The sequence below is a fragment of the Ranitomeya imitator genome, chromosome 3 (assembly GCF_032444005.1).
Source record: "Ranitomeya imitator isolate aRanImi1 chromosome 3, aRanImi1.pri, whole genome shotgun sequence".
In the NCBI taxonomy this organism is placed as follows: Eukaryota; Metazoa; Chordata; class Amphibia; order Anura; family Dendrobatidae; genus Ranitomeya; species Ranitomeya imitator.
Genome location: NC_091284.1, coordinates 775,407,947 through 775,427,106, shown reverse-complemented (window position 1 = coordinate 775,427,106; position 19,160 = coordinate 775,407,947). Strand labels below are relative to the sequence as shown.

At 45.3% G+C, this 19,160-nt stretch overlaps 1 protein-coding gene across 4 annotated transcripts in view; it reads right to left on the bottom strand.

The window, feature by feature from the left end:
• PARP4 (poly(ADP-ribose) polymerase family member 4) overlaps nt 1–19,160 on the bottom strand; it is a 352,799-nt gene that overhangs the window by 129,452 nt on the left and 204,187 nt on the right. For all 4 annotated transcript variants that reach the window (XM_069759088.1, XM_069759086.1, XM_069759089.1 and 1 more), the window contains one exon: nt 17,359–17,505. In XM_069759088.1, coding sequence (XP_069615189.1) covers nt 17,359–17,505 — 147 coding nt within the window. The remainder of the gene's footprint in view (nt 1–17,358; nt 17,506–19,160) is intronic.

The following is a 19,160-nucleotide window of genomic DNA, read 5'->3' as shown; positions in this document are numbered from 1 at the left end:
AAAGGACACCAGAAACAAAATTGTAGCCCTGCACCAGGCTGGGAAGACTGAATCTGCAATAGCCAACCAGCTTGGAGTGAAGAAATCAACAGTGGGAGCAATAATTAGAAAATGGAAGACATACAAGACCACTGATAATCTCCTTCGATCTGGGGCTCCACGCAAAATCCCACCCCGTGGGGTCAGACTGATCACAAGAACGGTGAGCAAAAATCCCATAACCATGCGGGGGGACCTAGTGAATGAACTGCAGAGAGCTGGGACCAATGTAACAAGGCCTACCATAAGTAACACACTACGCCACCATGGACTCAGATCCTGCAGTGCCAGACGTGTCCCACTGCTTAAGCCAGTACATGTCCGGGCCCGTCTGAAGTTTGCTAGAGAGCATTTGGATGATCCAGAGGAGTTTTGGGAGAATGTCCTATGGTCTGATGAAGCCAAACTGGAACTGTTTGGTAGAAACACAACTTGTCGTGTTTGGAGGAAAAAGAATACTGAGTTGCATCCATCAAACACCATACCTACTGTAAAGCATGGTGGTGGAAACATCATGCTTTGGGGCTGTTTCTCTGCAAAGGGGCCAGGACGACTGATCCGGGTACATGAAAGAATGAATGGGGCCATGTATCGTGAGATTTTGAGTGCAAACCTCCTTCCATCAGCAAGGGCATTGAAGATGAAACGTGGCTGGGTCTTTCAACATGACAATGATCCAAAGCACACCGCCAGGGCAACGAAGGAGTGGCTTCGTAAGAAGCATTTCAAGGTCCTGGAGTGCCCTAGCCAGTCTCCAGATCTCAACCCTATAGAAAACCTTTGGAGGGAGTTGAAAGTCCGTGTTGCCAAGCGAAAAGCCCAAAACCTCACTGCTCTAGAGGAGATCTGCATGGAGGAATGGGCCAACATACCAACAACAGTGTGTGGCAACCTTGTGAAGACTTACAGAAAACGTTTGACCTCTGTCATTGCCAACAAAGGATATATTACAAAGTATTGAGATGAAATTTTGTTTCTGACCAAATACTTATTTTCCACCATAATATGCAAATAAAATGTTAAAAAAACAGGCAATGTGATTTTCTGGATTTTTTTTTCTCAGTTTGTCTCCCATAGTTGAGGTCTACCTATGATGTAAATTACAGACGCCTCTCATCTTTTTAAGTGGTGGAACTTGCACTATTGCTGACTGACTAAATACTTTTTTGCCCCACTGTATATAATATTCATTATGCCGAATAAGGGGGAGCCCGAGCAAATTCTCTCATCTCTAATAATGAGTGCAGAGTAGGAGGCTTCTTACAGAAAAACTAACAGGTCTGTGAGAGACAGAATTCTTGCTAGTTCTTGCTGGGTGATCAAATACTTATTTCATGCAATAAAATGCAAAATAATTATGTAAAAACCATACAATGTGGTTTTCTGGTTCTCATTTTTAGATTCTGCCTCTCATAGGTGAATTGTACCTACGATAAAAATTACAGATCTCTCCATTCTTTGTAGGTGGAGAAACTTGCAAAATCAGCAGTGAATCAAATATTTATTTTCCCCACCGTATGTACCTGTAGAATGAACTGTTAATTTGCTGTGATGCCTTTGAATCTCTTGGAGTTTTATGAAAGCAATAAAACTGCACAATTGGGTCAAACCTCATTGCGAGTGTGAATGCAACATAATGCCCACCTGAGAGCATCCCTACACCTGTACAAACAGGGCTGCCATCAGGGCATTACTGCCCTGAATGGCATATGGGGCCCGGTGGGCAGAGGGGGCCCGCATCGGGGGCCCCTACCCTACCGCTGCTGCGGCAGTTTAACGCTATTGACGCGCGGGTTCACGCCGCACGTCAATAGTTAACAGCCGCCAGCCAATCGGAGGCTGGCAGCTGACGTGAGCCGCAGTGCGCACTTCGCCGGCGTCTGACGTCATTGTCAGCTGCCGGCAAGTGCGCCCTTCACCTGCGTGAAGGGAGCTTCTTCGCCCCCCGCCGCAGGAGTGAGGCCAGGTAAGAACTCGTGTTTTTTTTTTTTTTTTTTTTTAGAGTGACGATCCAGGGGGCCCCAGGGTAGAATGCTGGACACTCTGGGGGCAGAATGCCGGACACGCTGGGGGCGGAATGCTGGATACGCTGGGGCAGAATGCTGGATACTCTGGGGGCAGAACTGCTGGACACACTGGGGGCAGAAATGCCAGACACACTGGGCAGAATGCTGGACACGCTGGGGGCAGAATGCTGGACACACTGGGGGCAGAATGCTGGACACACTGGGGGCAGAACTGCTGGACACACTGGGGGCAGAATGCTGGACACACTGGGGGCAGAATGCTGGACACACTGGGGTAGAACTGCTGGACACACTGGGGGCAGAAATGCCGGACACACTGGGGCAGAGATGCCGGACACACTGGGGCAGAGATGCTGGACACCCTGGGGCAGAGATGCTGGACACACTGGGGCAGAGATGCCGGACACACTGAAGCAGAGATGCTGGACACCCTGGGGCAGAGATGCTGGACACACTGGGGCAGAGATGCTGGACACACTGGGGGCAGAATGCTGGAGCACCGGGGGCAGAGATGCTGGATACAGTGGGGCAGAGATGCTGGACACCCTGGGGCAGAGATGCTGGACACACTGGGGCAGAGATGCTGGATACACTGGGGCAGAGATGCTGGACACACTGGGGCAGAGATGCTGGACACACTGGGGCAGAGATGCTGGACACACTGGGGGCAGAGATGCTGGACACACTGGGGGCAGAGATGCTGGACACACTGGGGGCAGAAATGCTGGACACACTGGGGGCAGAATGCTGGACACGCTGGGGACAGAAATGCTGGACACCCTGGGGTCAGAAATGCTGGACACACTGGGGGCAGAAATGCTGGACACACTGGGGGCAGAAATGCTGGACACACTGGGGGCAGAAATGCTGGACACACTGGGGGCAGAAATGCTGGACACACTGGGGGCAGAAATGCTGGACACACTGGGGGCAGAAATGCTGGACACACTGGGGGCAGAATGCTGGACACACTGGGGGCAGAATGTGGAGACACTGGGGGCAGAATGGAGATACGGGCAGAATAGAGACATGGGGCAGATGAAAGACATGGGGGCATGATTTGAGACACTGGGGGCAGGATTGGAGACAGATCGTGCAGGATCATGGGGCAGGATGGATACGATGGAGATAGATGGGGCAGTATGGGGATATCATATGGGGCAGAATGGATACTCATGAGGGCAGGATGGGAGAACATATGACAGGAGCCAGGAATGAGATACACGGGGCCTGGATGGGGGATATTATTACCATAGAGGCTAATTGAGGGATATTATTACTGCAGTGACGTATTTATTTTATTTTTTGAGGATACTGTTTTAAATGGGGGGGGGGGGGGGGCGGTCCTGTTACTGTGTAGAGTGATACTATGTCGCCTTTTTTTCTTCATGTGGTGTAATGTAGAAGTTGGGAAAAATTAAGTAATGTGTTCTGCAAGCGGAGCTCGAGATAACTGTGTTATTTCCTGTAGAGACAAGTCCTGGCTGGAAGAAGGACTTCACCTAGAGACGTCACTGGTGAGTTAGTGTGTTACCTATACACTGACACTATACACTCTATACAATATACAGAGCTCTTGTGTATAATGTCACCAGTGATCACTGTATTACCTGTACACTGACACTGCATACTAAGTACAGATCTCCTGTGTATAATGGCCCTTATGGTGATAGTATTGTGGTTTTTTTTTATTACTGATCAGTATTGTAGTATTCAATCACTATGTGGTGGTAATATGTGGTCTGGACATGGTGTTGTGGTATTTTTCCCTTGTATGTGCTATTTGGTCTCTTTGTGGTGGTAATATGTGGTCTGGTCATGGTGCGGTGGTATTTGTTCCTTGTATGTGATATTATTCGGTCACTGGTGGTACTATGTGGTCTGGACATGGTGCGGTGGTATTTGTCCCTTGTATATGCTATTAGGTCCAAAGGGACAATTCACCAGAATTCGACGCAATTGCACTAATCTGGGGGATTTTGATTCAGAAGCAGTACATCTTACTCAACAATTTCTGGAAAAAGGTTATCCAATGCCATTGGTGGAACAAGCGGCTAATGAAGTTAGAATTATACCAAGAAGTACTTTGATTCACAAACCCGAATCCGTACCCCAGGGTATTTTACCCATTTCTGATCAAATCAAACAACTGCCCATCATAACGCAGTTCCATGCTGGGTATAGGCAGTTCCAGGGGATCATTCGGAAACATTGGGCAATCCTCCAGAGGGATAGGATTATAGGGGATCATCTACCTGTGCATCCCAGATTTGTGTACAGAAAAGCTCGTACGTTGACTAATTTGCTAGCTCCCACAGCCAAATTGGCTTTTAGTGCTCAGGGCCCATTGGCAAGTCAGAAATCTAAACCTGAGGGGGGTTTTAGGCCGTGTGGAGGTTGCTATTGCTGCACACAAACAGGTATTGAGAGGAGGTGCCAAACCACATTCGGAGACTCTGCTGGAACAGAGATATTTACTATTCGGGATAAAATCACTTGTTACTCTACAGGTATCATTTATTTGATTTTATGCCCGTGCAACAAACTGTATGTGGGTAGAACCAAGAGGAGACTCATGGTACGAATTAAAGAGCACCTTAAGAATATTCAGAAGGGGTTTCTGGGCCACCCCCTATCCCGTCACTTTAAGGAGCAACATAATGGTAATATGAAGGATGTCCGGTTTTGTGGGATTCAAAAAGTCCATCAAAGTAGGAGGGGGGGCAATTTCCTGAAACAAATGTCCAAAGTCGAGTCAGAATGGATATTCAGGCTGGATTGCCTTACCCCTAGGGGCCTCAACCATGATTTTGAATTACACGCATTTTAATGGCGGGAGTGGTAACCAGACATGTCATGTAGCACTACAATGCACTTTAGATTATTTATTATGCATATGATTAGCCTCACTAGATGTAATTAGGTGGGGTTCACCTATTAGTTTGAATTCACCTTTCTTATGCATTTTGAATGGAGTAGTGACAGGGTATTGTATAATCTGCAATAGAGAAATAGGCCTATGTTTGTTTTTATTTTATGGATTTTAGTGTATTTAATTAGGCTAGGACCATTTCATTGTAGGGTAATATCTACAGTTTTTAAGTTTTATTATTAGATGTTTTAATAATAAAGTTTTTACTTTTAGCAGCAATAAAAATTTTTAGTCAATAAATTGGATGAATTTACTACACTTTTTATTTATTTATTATTAGATATTTTTTATATGCTTTTTTGATTATTTTCTCCTAGTATGCAGCATGCACATGTCATGTATATTTGTGGGGCATGGACCCTAATGACTAATAATACCTTGCCATTCAGGACGAGTGTAACGAGCACTGGATGTGGATAGGTTGCAAAGGGCCACTGGTCATCTCAGGGACTGGGGCGGGCAATGTATCTCAGTGGGCGGGGACACAGGATGAGAGAAGGTATATAGTTAAGTGAAGTTCCCCTGTAGGGCCATAACCCTGATGAAGAAGGGCGTTCTCCCTTCGAAACGCGTCGGTTCACCTTTTTGGTCCTTGGGTGCTTCCGTAGGCCCGTGACGTCACACGCTGCGTGTCAGCGTCGGCCATCTTTGTTTTTCCAGTGTAACCAGGGACGCCTCCGGCCAAAACGTTCCCTGGCTCTGCACTTGGTAGCGGCGTTCTATACCGCTCTCGTCCGCATGTGCTCCTGCACGCCCACCCTCCGGTCATTGCCATTTGCACGTCTTGTGTTATGGCTGGCAATCAGGCAACACAGCGTGCAGTAATCAGCGCACATACAGAGATCTGGCAATAACCCAAAACAATAGGACGAGCTCTGAGACGTGGAATCTCTGTAGACTGCAGTACCTGATCTATCCTCACACAACTGGAAGCAGCAGTGGATTGCGCCTATCAACTACCTATGCAACTCGGCACTGCCTGAGGAGCTGACTAGCCTGAAGATAGAAATACAAGCCTAACTTACCTCAGAGAAATACCCCAAAGGAATAGGCAGCCCCCACATATAATGACTGTTAGCAAGATGAAAAGACAAACGTAGGAATGAAATAGATTCAGCAAAGTGAGGCCCGATATTCTAGACAGAGCGAGGATAGCAAAGAGAACTATGCAGTCTACAAAAAACCCTAAAACGAAAACCACACAAAGGGGCAAAAAGACCCACCGTGCCGAACTAACAGCACGGCGGTGCACCCCTTTGCTTCTCAGAGCTTCCAGCAAAAGATAATAACAAGCTGGACAGAAAAAACAGAAAACAAACTAGAAGCACTTATCTAGCAGAGCAGCAGGCCCAAGGAAAGATGCAGTAGCTCAGATCCAACACTGGAACATTGACAAGGAGCAAGGAAGACAGACTCAGGTGGAGCTAAATAGCAAGGCAGCCAACGAGCTCACCAAAACACCTGAGGGAGGAAGCCCAGAGACTGCAATACCACTTGTGACCACAGAAGTGAACTCAGCCACAGAATTCACAACAGTACCCCCCCCTTGAGGAGGGGTCACCGAACCCTCACCAGAACCCCCAGGCCGACCAGGATGAGCCACATGAAAGGCACGAACAAGATCTGGGGCATGGACATCAGAGGCAAAAACCCAGGAATTATCTTCCTGAGCATAACCCTTCCATTTGACCAGATACTGGAGTTTCCGTCTAGAGACACGAGAATCCAAAATCTTCTCCACAATATACTCCAATTCCCCCTCCACCAAAACAGGGGCAGGAGGCTCCACAGATGGAACCATAGGTGCCACGTATCTCCTCAACAACGACCTATGGAATACATTATGTATGGAAAAGGAGTCTGGGAGGGTCAGACGAAAAGACACCGGATTGAGAATCTCAGAAATCCTATACGGACCAATAAAACGAGGTTTAAATTTAGGAGAGGAAACCTTCATAGGTATATGACGAGAAGATAACCAAACCAGATCCCCAACACGAAGTCGGGGTCCCACACGGCGTCTGCGATTAGCGAAAAGCTGAGCCTTCTCCTGGGACAAGGTCAAATTGTCCACTACCTGAGTCCAGATCTGCTGCAACCTGTCCACCACATAATCCACACCAGGACAGTCCGAAGACTCAACCTGTCCTGAAGAGAAACGAGGATGGAACCCAGAATTGCAGAAAAATGGAGAGACCAAGGTAGCCGAGCTGGCCCGATTATTAAGGGCGAACTCAGCCAACGGCAGAAATGACACCCAATCATCCTGGTCAGCGGAAACAAAATATCTCAGATATGTTTCCAAGGTCTGATTGGTTCGTTCGGTCTGGCCATTAGTCTGAGGATGGAAGGCCGAGGAAAAAGATAGGTCAATGCCCATCCTACCACAAAAGGCTCGCCAGAACCTCGAGACAAACTGGGAACCTCTGTCAGAAACAATATTCTCAGGAATGCCATGTAAACGAACCACATGCTGGAAGAACAAAGGCACCAAATCAGAGGAGGAAGGCAATTTAACCAAGGGCACCAGATGGACCATTTTAGAAAAGCGATCACAGACCACCCAAATGACAGACATCTTTTGAGAAACGGGAAGGTCAGAAATGAAATCCATCGAAATATGTGTCCAAGGCCTCTTCGGGACCGGCAAGGGCAAAAGCAACCCACTGGCACGTGAACAGCAGGGCTTAGCCCTAGCACAAATTCCACAGGACTGCACAAAAGCACGCACATCCCGTGACAGAGATGGCCACCAGAAGGATCTAGCAACCAACTCCCTGGTACCAAAGATTCCTGGATGACCGGCCAGCACCGAACAATGAAGTTCAGAGATAACTTTACTAGTCCACCTATCAGGGACGAACAGTTTCTCGGCCGGACAACGATCAGGTTTATTAGCCTGAAATTTCTGCAACACTCTCCGCAAATCAGGGGAGATGGCAGACACAATGACTCCTTCCTTGAGGATACTCGCCGGCTCAGATAACCCCGGAGAGTCGGGCACAAAACTCCTAGACAGAGCATCCGCCTTCACATTTTTAGAGCCCGGAAGGTATGAAATCACAAAATCAAAACGAGCAAAAAATAACGACCAACGGGCCTGTCTAGGATTCAAGCGCTTGGCAGACTCAAGATAAGTAAGGTTCTTATGATCAGTCAAAACCACCACGCGATGCTTAGCACCCTCAAGCCAATGACGCCACTCCTCGAATGCCCACTTCATGGCCAGCAACTCTCGGTTGCCCACATCATAATTACGCTCAGCAGCAGAAAATTTCCTGGAAAAGAAAGCACATGGTTTGAACACTGAGCAACCAGAACCTCTCTGTGACAAAACCGCCCCTGCACCAATCTCAGAAGCATCAACCTCGACCTGGAACGGAAGAGAAACATCAGGTTGACACAACACAGGGGCACAGCAAAAACGACGCTTCAACTCCTGAAAAGCTTCCACGGCAGCAGAAGACCAATTAACCAAATCAGCACCCTTCTTGGTCAAATCGGTCAATGGTCTGGCAATGCTAGAAAAATTACAGATGAAGCGACGATAAAAATTAGCAAAGCCCAGGAATTTCTGCAAACTTTTTAGAGATGTCGGCTGAGTCCAATCCTGGATGGCCTGAACCTTAACCGGATCCATCTCGATAGTAGAAGGGGAAAAGATGAACCCCAAAAATGAAACTTTCTGCACACCGAAGAGACACTTTGATCCCTTCACGAACAAGGAATTAGCACGCAGTACCTGGAAAACCATTCTGACTTGCTTCACATGAGACTCCCAATCATCTGAGAAGATCAAAATGTCATCCAAGTAAACAATCAAGAATTTATCCAGATACTCACGGAAAATGTCATGCATAAAAGACTGAAAAACAGATGGAGCATTGGCAAGTCCGAACGGCATCACCAGATACTCAAAATGACCCTCGGGCGTATTAAATGCCGTTTTCCATTCATCTCCCTGCCTGATTCTCACCAGATTATACGCACCACGAAGATCAATCTTAGTAAACCAACTAGCCCCCTTAATCCGAGCAAACAAGTCAGAAATCAATGGCAAGGGATACTGAAACTTAACAGTGATCTTATTAAGAAGGCGGTAATCAATACACGGTCTTAGCGAACCATCCTTTTTGGCTACAAAAAAGAACCCTGCTCCCAATGGTGACGACGATGGGCGAATATGTCCCTTCTCCAGGGACTCCTTCACATAACTGCGCATAGCGGTGTGTTCAGGTACGGACAAATTAAATAAACGACCCTTAGGGAATTTACTACCAGGAATCAAATCGATAGCACAATCACAATTCCTATGCGGAGGTAGGGCATCAGACTTGGACTCTTCAAATACATCCTGAAAGTCCGACAAGAACTCTGGGATGTCAGAAGGAATGGATGACGAAATAGACAAAAATGGAACATCACCATGTACTCCCTGACAACCCCAGCTGGTTACCGACATAGAGTTCCAATCCAATACTGGATTATGGGTTTGTAGCCATGGCAACCCCAACACGACCACATCATGCAAATTATGCAGTACCAAAAAGCGAATAACTTCCTGATGTGCAGGAGCCATGCACATGGTCAGCTGGGCCCAGTACTGAGGCTTATTCTTGGCCAGAGGTGTAGCATCAATTCCTCTCAACGGAATAGGACACCGCAAAGGCTCCAAGAAAAATCCACAACGTTTAGCATAATCCAAATCCATCAGATTCAGGGCAGCGCCTGAATCCACAAACGCCATGACAGAATATGATGACAAAGAGCACATTAAGGTAATGGACAAAAGGAATTTGGACTGTACAGTACCAATAACGGCAGAGCTATCGAACCGCCTAGTGCGTTTAGGACAATTAGAAATAGCATGAGTAGAATCACCACAATAGAAACACAGTCTGTTCAGACGTCTGTGTTCGTGCCGTTCTACTTTAGTCATAGTCCTGTCGCACTGCATAGGCTCAGGCTTACTCTCAGACAATACCGCCAGATGGTGCACAGATTTACGCTCGCGCAAGCGACGACCGATCTGAATGGCCAAGGACATAGACTCATTCAAACCAGCAGGCACAGGAAATCCCACCATTACATCCTTAAGAGCTTCAGAGAGACCCTTTCTGAACAAAGCCGCTAGTGCAGATTCATTCCACAGAGTGAGTACTGACCATTTTCTAAATTTCTGACAATATACTTCTACATCATCCTGACCCTGGCATAAAGCCAGCAGATTTTTCTCAGCTTGATCCACTGAATTAGGCTCATCGTAAAGCAATCCCAGCGCCTGGAAAAATGCATCAACATTACTCAATGCAGAATCTCCTGGTGCAAGAGAAAACGCCCAGTCCTGTGGGTCGCCGCGCAAAAAAGAAATAATAATCAAAACCTGTTGAATAGGATTACCAGAAGAATGAGGTTTCAAGGCCAAAAATAGCTTACAATTATTTCTGAAGCTCAGGAACTTAGTTCTGTCACCAAAAAACAAATCAGGAATCGGAATTCTTGGTTCTAGCATCGATTTCTGATCAATAGTATCTTGAATCTTTTGTACATTTACAACGAGATTATCCATTGAGGAGCACAGAGCCTGAATATCCATGTCCACAGCTGTGTCCTGAAGCACTCTAATGTCTAGGGGAAAAAAAAGACTGAAGACAGAGCTAAGAAAAAAAAATGATGTCAGGATTTCTTTTTTCCCTCTATTGGAAATCATAGAATGGCTCCTTGTACTGTTATGGCTGGCAATCAGGCAACACAGCGTGCAGTAATCAGCGCACATACAGAGATCTGGCAATAACCCAAAACAATAGGACGAGCTCTGAGACGTGGAATCTCTGTAGACTGCAGTACCTGATCTATCCTCACACAACTGGAAGCAGCAGTGGATTGCGCCTATCAACTACCTATGCAACTCGGCACTGCCTGAGGAGCTGACTAGCCTGAAGATAGAAATACAAGCCTAACTTACCTCAGAGAAATACCCCAAAGGAATAGGCAGCCCCCACATATAATGACTGTTAGCAAGATGAAAAGACAAACGTAGGAATGAAATAGATTCAGCAAAGTGAGGCCCGATATTCTAGACAGAGCGAGGATAGCAAAGAGAACTATGCAGTCTACAAAAAACCCTAAAACGAAAACCACACAAAGGGGCAAAAAGACCCACCGTGCCGAACTAACAGCACGGCGGTGCACCCCTTTGCTTCTCAGAGCTTCCAGCAAAAGATAATAACAAGCTGGACAGAAAAAACAGAAAACAAACTAGAAGCACTTATCTAGCAGAGCAGCAGGCCCAAGGAAAGATGCAGTAGCTCAGATCCAACACTGGAACATTGACAAGGAGCAAGGAAGACAGACTCAGGTGGAGCTAAATAGCAAGGCAGCCAACGAGCTCACCAAAACACCTGAGGGAGGAAGCCCAGAGACTGCAATACCACTTGTGACCACAGAAGTGAACTCAGCCACAGAATTCACAACAGTCTTGGATCACAGCCGCACGTACGTCCATCAGCAGCGGAGGGTCTCTTTTTCATTACCCACGGTAAGAGATCCACTTTCTTTATTTAGGTTCGTAGTATTGTTTCTTAGGGGCAAACATTTCTGGCACATACCAGTGCAGCGCCTCACTAATAGCGCGACTCCCGGCGCTTTGTTTTCAGTGTGACATACGTGTCCATCAGTTTACTCGAGACTATTGCGCCCCTGCTATCAGGGGAGGTCATTTTAGCAACCCAAGCGCGGTGCCGTTTGTATGCATATTGTTTTGGTCTTTACAGAAAGTGGCACATGTTCTGTGGCTACCAGCAGCGGGGTTACTATATAGGTTATCCCCACTTCTTGTAGTGGGTTTAGGTGCTGAGCGCCGGTGATAGTCTGTTTTATACCTGTATTTGTGTTTGTGCATTTGGTCATCTGGCAGCCACACCATGGCTATTCACGCGTTACGCGAGGATAGGGAATATCGCTTCATGACTATGAAGGATAGGTTTTCATTTAAACCTCCTGCTTTATCTGAATCTGGTGCTATCACTAGGCACTTGAAGGATCTACAGAAATTATTGTTTGTTGAATTGAGGGATATGTGGGAGGTATCATCTCTAGAAAGGTACGCACAAGCCGGAATAACACCTAAAGGCTTGGTTATTTACAAAACGTTAGCAGGGGATTTTGGGGATCCTAACATTAAGAGGGAATGGGACAACATGTTTAGTCAGTTTTCCTCCACAGCGTTACAATTTATTATAGACAAACGCTTGACAAACTTGAAACGCACTAGTCTCCAGATTGCGGAGATTTTTGAGAAATTACAAAAGTGTACCATTACGGAGGACATAGAGGAACTGGCAACAAATATCCTACATAGAGTTAAAAATAAAGAAAAAGAGATCATTGATAAGAAAATTAGAAAGTTCAAGAGGGACAGCATACCAGAACAAATATTCAGTACTGATCTAACATGGCGTGTCAGGGAACACGAATCCAGCAGAGATCATCAACTGAGTTTTAGCCAGCTGATGGTTCTGGACGAGTACACTTCAGGGCGACAAGGTTTGGGGACAGAAAGTGTCACGAATTTATCATCATATGCCGATTCCAACTCAACCCAGTATACACCAGTACGAAGTAGAGGACATATCCCAGTATCCAGCGCTCAGAATTGGGTTGATAATTCATCCAGGACCCCCCTTGATCCCATTGACCCGGATAAAACCTTAGAAATTTCGATTTATCCTGATACACCATCGGTTAGGGAGATTAGTCCACCACCTAACCATAACGATCAGATTACCCCTGTTCCGGTTCCAATCGCTTTACCCCTTTAACAACATATAGGGATGAGGACCATGTTACCTCATCTCCGACGGGAGAGGGAGGCTCAAGCAATGTTCGGCCTAGGACGATAGACAATGTAGGGGCGGGCCGGGGAATAGGGAGAGTATCCGACCTCCCCAGAAAAACCACGTCCACTAAATTAAGGACATATACTTTAAAAAACACAATCAGTAAAAGCTTTAAGTCCAATACAAAGGGGAAAGGCCCTGCCCCAACATTTAAAGGTACGAAGGGAACAGGGGGGTATATACCACTCAGTAAGGATTTTTTTCGGGCAAGACCTTCAAAACCAAAAGAGGCAAAAGGGGAGGGAAATTCACCAAAAAGAAAATAGGGGGTGTGGTTTCTAACTCCCAAAAAATATACAACTTGAGTTCATACCAGCTAACGGACAATGACATATCCCTCCTACAAAAAGGTCTAAAATTTGCCCCATCCACCTCTGCCAAACCATTCGATTTATATATTGGAATGGAAAAATTTCTACGCAATCTGGCTCTAAAGAAATATTTTCTGAAAAGAGAACGTAGTGCTACTGTGGCCGGTACCCTGGAAACACCCAAATTTATCCATACTACATTATCTAATCCGTCTTCCTTTAATCCCATACAGGAATACTCGAATGTATTCCACACTTTCGACACCTTAGTGACTGCAGATATTAGAAAATTACAGAAAGGGAAAAGAATATATACATCTAGTAATTTAAATTCTCGAGAGAGGACATCCCTAAAAAATCTGCAAACGAACAATGATATTATTGTCCGCCCGGCAGACAAGGGTGGCGGAATTGTGATTCTTGATAGGACGAAGTATCAAGAGGAAGCGGAACGACTTCTGGGTGACACAATTACATATAGAAGGTTATGCGGGGACCCCACGCCACAGTATGTGAGGAAACTGAACCTCTTAGGACAAAAGGGGAAATCATTGGGCATCCTCAACAAAAAAGAATGGATGTTTATTACCAATCCCAATCCGAATGTGGCCTTCTTCTACCACATACCCAAGGTACACAAAAGCCTGGTGGACCCTCAAGGGAGGCCCATCATCTCGGGCATTGGCAGTCTTACGGCCAATTTGTCTAAATACGTGGACACCCATTTACAAAAATGTATGTCCCTTATCCCGACATATTTGAAAGATACGGGTCATACCCTGGAGATATTAGAGACAATAGAGTGGAACCCCAGATACATTTTAGTAGCTTTGGACATTAAATCCTTATACACTGTTATTAATCAGGAGATGGGTTGCCAGGCGTCCGGTTATTTTCTTGACAAATTGGGCATGTACTCCAAAGTCCAAATCGAGTATATACAGGAGTGCATTATGTTCATCGCCCAACATAATTATTTCATGTTCGAGGGCCGTTTTTTTCTGCAACAATGGGGAACGGCAATGGGGACGCGTTTTGCTCCTGCATTTGCTAACCTATATGTAGCCAAGTGGGAGGAGTCAGCCATCTAGGATAAAGGCCAGCTTCGTATGGGGGTGGCATTATGGCGTCGATTTATTGACGACGTCATTCTGATTTGGGAGGGGTCTAGGGCAGATTTGGACTCATTTATTTGTGGCCTGAACATTAATAACTTCGGCTTAGAGTTTACACCCACCATAAGTGACAGCACTATTAACTTCCTGGATCTGACTATTTTTATTGAAGATGGCCATCTTCGCACTAAATGTTACCGGAAAGAGGTGGATTCTAATAGTTTCATTCATACCAGCAGCTGCCACCTTCCGGTATGGCTCACCAACATTCCAAAGGGACAATTCACCAGAATTCGACGCAATTGCACTAATCTGGGGGATTTTGATTCAGAAGCAGTACATCTTACTCAACAATTTCTGGAAAAAGGTTATCCAATGCCATTGGTGGAACAAGCGGCTAATGAAGTTAGAATTATACCAAGAAGTACTTTGATTCACAAACCCGAATCCGTACCCCAGGGTATTTTACCCATTTCTGATCAAATCAAACAACTGCCCATCATAACGCAGTTCCATGCTGGGTATAGGCAGTTCCAGGGGATCATTCGGAAACATTGGGCAATCCTCCAGAGGGATAGGATTATAGGGGATCATCTACCTGTGCATCCCAGATTTGTGTACAGAAAAGCTCGTACGTTGACTAATTTGCTAGCTCCCACAGCCAAATTGGCTTTTAGTGCTCAGGGCCCATTGGCAAGTCAGAAATCTAAACCTGAGGGGGGTTTTAGGCCGTGTGGAGGTTGCTATTGCTGCACACAAACAGGTATTGAGAGGAGGTGCCAAACCACATTCGGAGACTCTGCTGGAACAGAGATATTTACTATTCGGGATAAAATCACTTGTTACTCTACAGGTATCATTTATTTGATTTTATGCCCGTGCAACAAACTGTATGTGGGTAGAACCAAGAGGAGACTCATGGTACGAATTAAAGAGCACCTTAAGAATATTCAGAAGGGGTTTCTGGGCCACCCCCTATCCCGTCACTTTAAGGAGCAACATAATGGTAATATGAAGGATGTCCAGTTTTGTGGGATTCAAAAAGTCCATCAAAGTAGGAGGGGGGGCAATTTCCTGAAACAAATGTCCAAAGTCGAGTCAGAATGGATATTCAGGCTGGATTGCCTTACCCCTAGGGGCCTCAACCATGATTTTGAATTACACGCATTTTAATGGCGGGAGTGGTAACCAGACATGTCATGTAGCACTACAATGCACTTTAGATTATTTATTATGCATATGATTAGCCTCACTAGATGTAATTAGGTGGGGTTCACCTATTAGTTTGAATTCACCTTTCTTATGCATTTTGAATGGAGTAGTGACAGGGTATTGTATAATCTGCAATAGAGAAATAGGCCTACGTTTGTTTTTATTTTATGGATTTTAGTGTATTTAATTAGGCTAGGACCATTTCATTGTAGGGTAATATCTACAGTTTTTAAGTTTTATTATTAGATGTTTTAATAATAAAGTTTTTACTTTTAGCAGCAATAAAATTTTTTAGTCAATAAATTGGATGAATTTACTACACTTTTTATTTATTTATTATTAGATATTTTTTATATGCTTTTTTGATTATTTTCTCCTAGTATGCAGCATGCACATGTCATGTATATTTGTGGGGCATGGACCCTAATGACTAATAATACCTTGCCATTCAGGACGAGTGTAACGAGCACTGGATGTGGATAGGTTGCAAAGGGCCACTGGTCATCTCAGGGACTGGGGCGGGCAATGTATCTCAGTGGGCGGGGACACAGGATGAGAGAAGGTATATAGTTAAGTGAAGTTCCCCTGTAGGGCCATAACCCTGATGAAGAAGGGCGTTCTCCCTTCGAAACGCGTCGGTTCACCTTTTTGGTCCTTGGGTGCTTCCGTAGGCCCGTGACGTCACACGCTGCGTGTCAGCGTCGGCCATCTTTGTTTTTCCAGTGTAACCAGGGACGCCTCCGGCCAAAACGTTCCCTGTCTCTGCACTTGGTAGCGGCGTTCTATACCGCTCTCGTCCGCATGTGCTCCTGCACGCCCACCCTCCGGTCATTGCCATTTGCACGTCTTGAATCACAGCCGCACGTACGTCCATCAGCAGCGGAGGGTCTCTTTTTCATTACCCACGGTAAGAGATCCACTTTCTTTATTTAGGTTCGTAGTATTGTTTCTTAGGGGCAAACATTTCTGGCACATACCAGTGCAGCGCCTCACTAATAGCGCGACTCCCGGCGCTTTGTTTTCAGTGTGACATACGTGTCCATCAGTTTACTCGGGACTATTGCGCCCCTGCTATCAGGGGAGGTCATTTTAGCAACCCAAGCGCGGTGCCGTTTGTATGCAACTATGTGGTAGTAATATGTGGTCTGGACATGGTGTAGCGGTATTTGTTCCTTGTATGTGGTATAATTGGTCATTTTAAAAATTGAAAAATAAATAATAAATATACCTAAATTTAACTGCATATTTTAACAAATATTTAGTAGGTTACAGCAGAGTAGGGCCTGGCCAAAAGTGTCTACTGTGTTATGGTGGCGGTTTAAAAAATCTTTTGGCCAAAACAAAAGCTGCTGGCTATATGTGTGATCTGGTGATGGGAACTGTTAATGTGTGATAGGTGAGAAGTGGGGTTTTTCCAAGAGAGAGCGGTGGAACTATTGGACATTTCGAGGGGTGGAGCATGGAGGCGGGGCTGGGGTGGAGCCGAGGCGGAGTCTCAAGGGGCCCCGAAAAATTTGCCGGTATGGGGCCCCGAAATTTCTAGTTGCAGCCCTGTGTACAAAGATGGCAGACACATGGAATCTTGATTTTGATTTAAAATAAAGAATTTACCTGCACACATTGGGGAGGTCCAGTATGTGCGAGTATATGTGGTATTCAGTTTTATACTTTATATCTATATAGGAAGAGCAGGAGAACTTCCTAACCTATATGTGTTATATAGCTGGAAACATGGCGCGGCCTTATGCATCCGTTCTCCTTCTGTACACTCTGGGAACTGTATGTTACAAAATATATATTAACTAATGTGAACCCAAGACTTACATAAGAGGGGGCCCAGATTCGTGCAGAAAAATCCGTTGCAGTTTTGTAGGATTCAGCATGAGTTCCAATTTTCTTGAAAGATAAGCTGTCCGCAGAAGGAGAACTCTGCAAGCGTCCCAATCTAGATTTAGACATTCCTGGGGATCCCTGTCAGATCCAGAGACAAATAAACAATAAGGAATTGATAAACTGAGCAAATACTACACAAAAGAATATTAACCCCCTTCACCCCCGAGCCTGTTTTCACCTCTTCCTGACCAAGCCAAATTTTACAGTTCTGACCAGTGTCACTATATGAAGTCTGGAACGCTCCAACGGATCCCGCTGATTCTGAGACTGTTTTTTTCGGGACACACTGTACCTCATGTTAGTGGTAAATGGACGCAGATATTTTTTGCGTTTATTTGTGAAAATAATCGGAATTGTGATGAAAATTTCGCAATTTTCAACCTTTTAATTTTTATGCCCTTAAACCAGATAGTTATGTCACACAAAATAGTTAATAAATGACATTTATCAAATGTCTACATTACATGAACAGGATTTTTTAAACATCATTTTTTTTTGTTAAAAGTTGACCAGCAATTTCTCAATTTTCCAACAATACTTCACAAAACCTTTTTTTTTTAGCGACCACATCACATTTGAAGTGACTTTGGGGTGCCTTTATGACCGGAAATACCCAAAAAGAGACACCATTCTAAAAACAGCACCCCTCAAGGTGCTCCAGAACACATTCAATGTGTTTATTAACAGTTCAGGTGCTTCTCAGGAATTGAAGCAATATGGAAGGAAAAAATGAAAATTTAACTTTCCTCATAAAAACGTTGCTTTAGCTGCAAATTTAGCATTTTCATAAGGGTAGAAGGAGAAAATGGACTGTAAAATGTGTTGTGCAATTTCTCCTGAGTATGTCTATACCCCATATGTGGTGGAAATCTACTGTTTAGGGCACGGCAGGGCTTGGAAGGGAAGGAGCACCATTTGACTTTTGGAACGCAAAATTATCGGGAATTGATAGCGAATGTCATGGCATGTTTGCAGGGCCCCTGATGTGCCTAAACAATTGATAACTTCCACAAGTGACACCATTTTGGAAACTACACCTCTCAAGGAACTTGTCTAAAGGTGTGGCGAACACCTTAATATGTTGGTTTTGCCCCAAATATTTAATTTTCACAAGGGTAATAGGAAAAACGGACCATACAAAATGTGCAATTTCACCTGAGTACACTGATACCCCATAAGTGGTGAGAAACTACTGTGTAGGCGCACGGCGGGACTCAGAAGGGAAGGAGCGCCGATGCACAGCAGGGCTCAGAAGAGGAGCGCCAACTGAATTCTGGAGCTCAGTTTTGGCTAGAATAGACTGCAGATGACATGTAACATTTGAACAGTACCTGACATCTTTTCAGAGCTCCAGTCTGAGATGCAGGTAGCTGCCAGGCACCACTCCAGGGAAGATCCCTGTACTGCAGCTGCTAACCCCAGGGGTCAGGTTCACTGACACAGACTAGGCCTATGTTCAGACACACCAGTCTAGGATACTGGATCAGGGACTGGCCGAACATGGACTGGGGGACAATGTTCAGGCAATGGCCGCACTGGGACTAGGGGACTTTGGATACAGGACTGGTCACACCAGGGAACAACATTCAGGTATTGGCCATACCGGGACCAGGCAACTACAATGCAGTTTCTGGATTTTAAGTTATGTCTGAAAAACGGTTTAGTGACTATAGAATTTGCATGAATCTTTAAAAGTACAGCAATGACTGGGAGTCTGCATAGCCAATTAATCT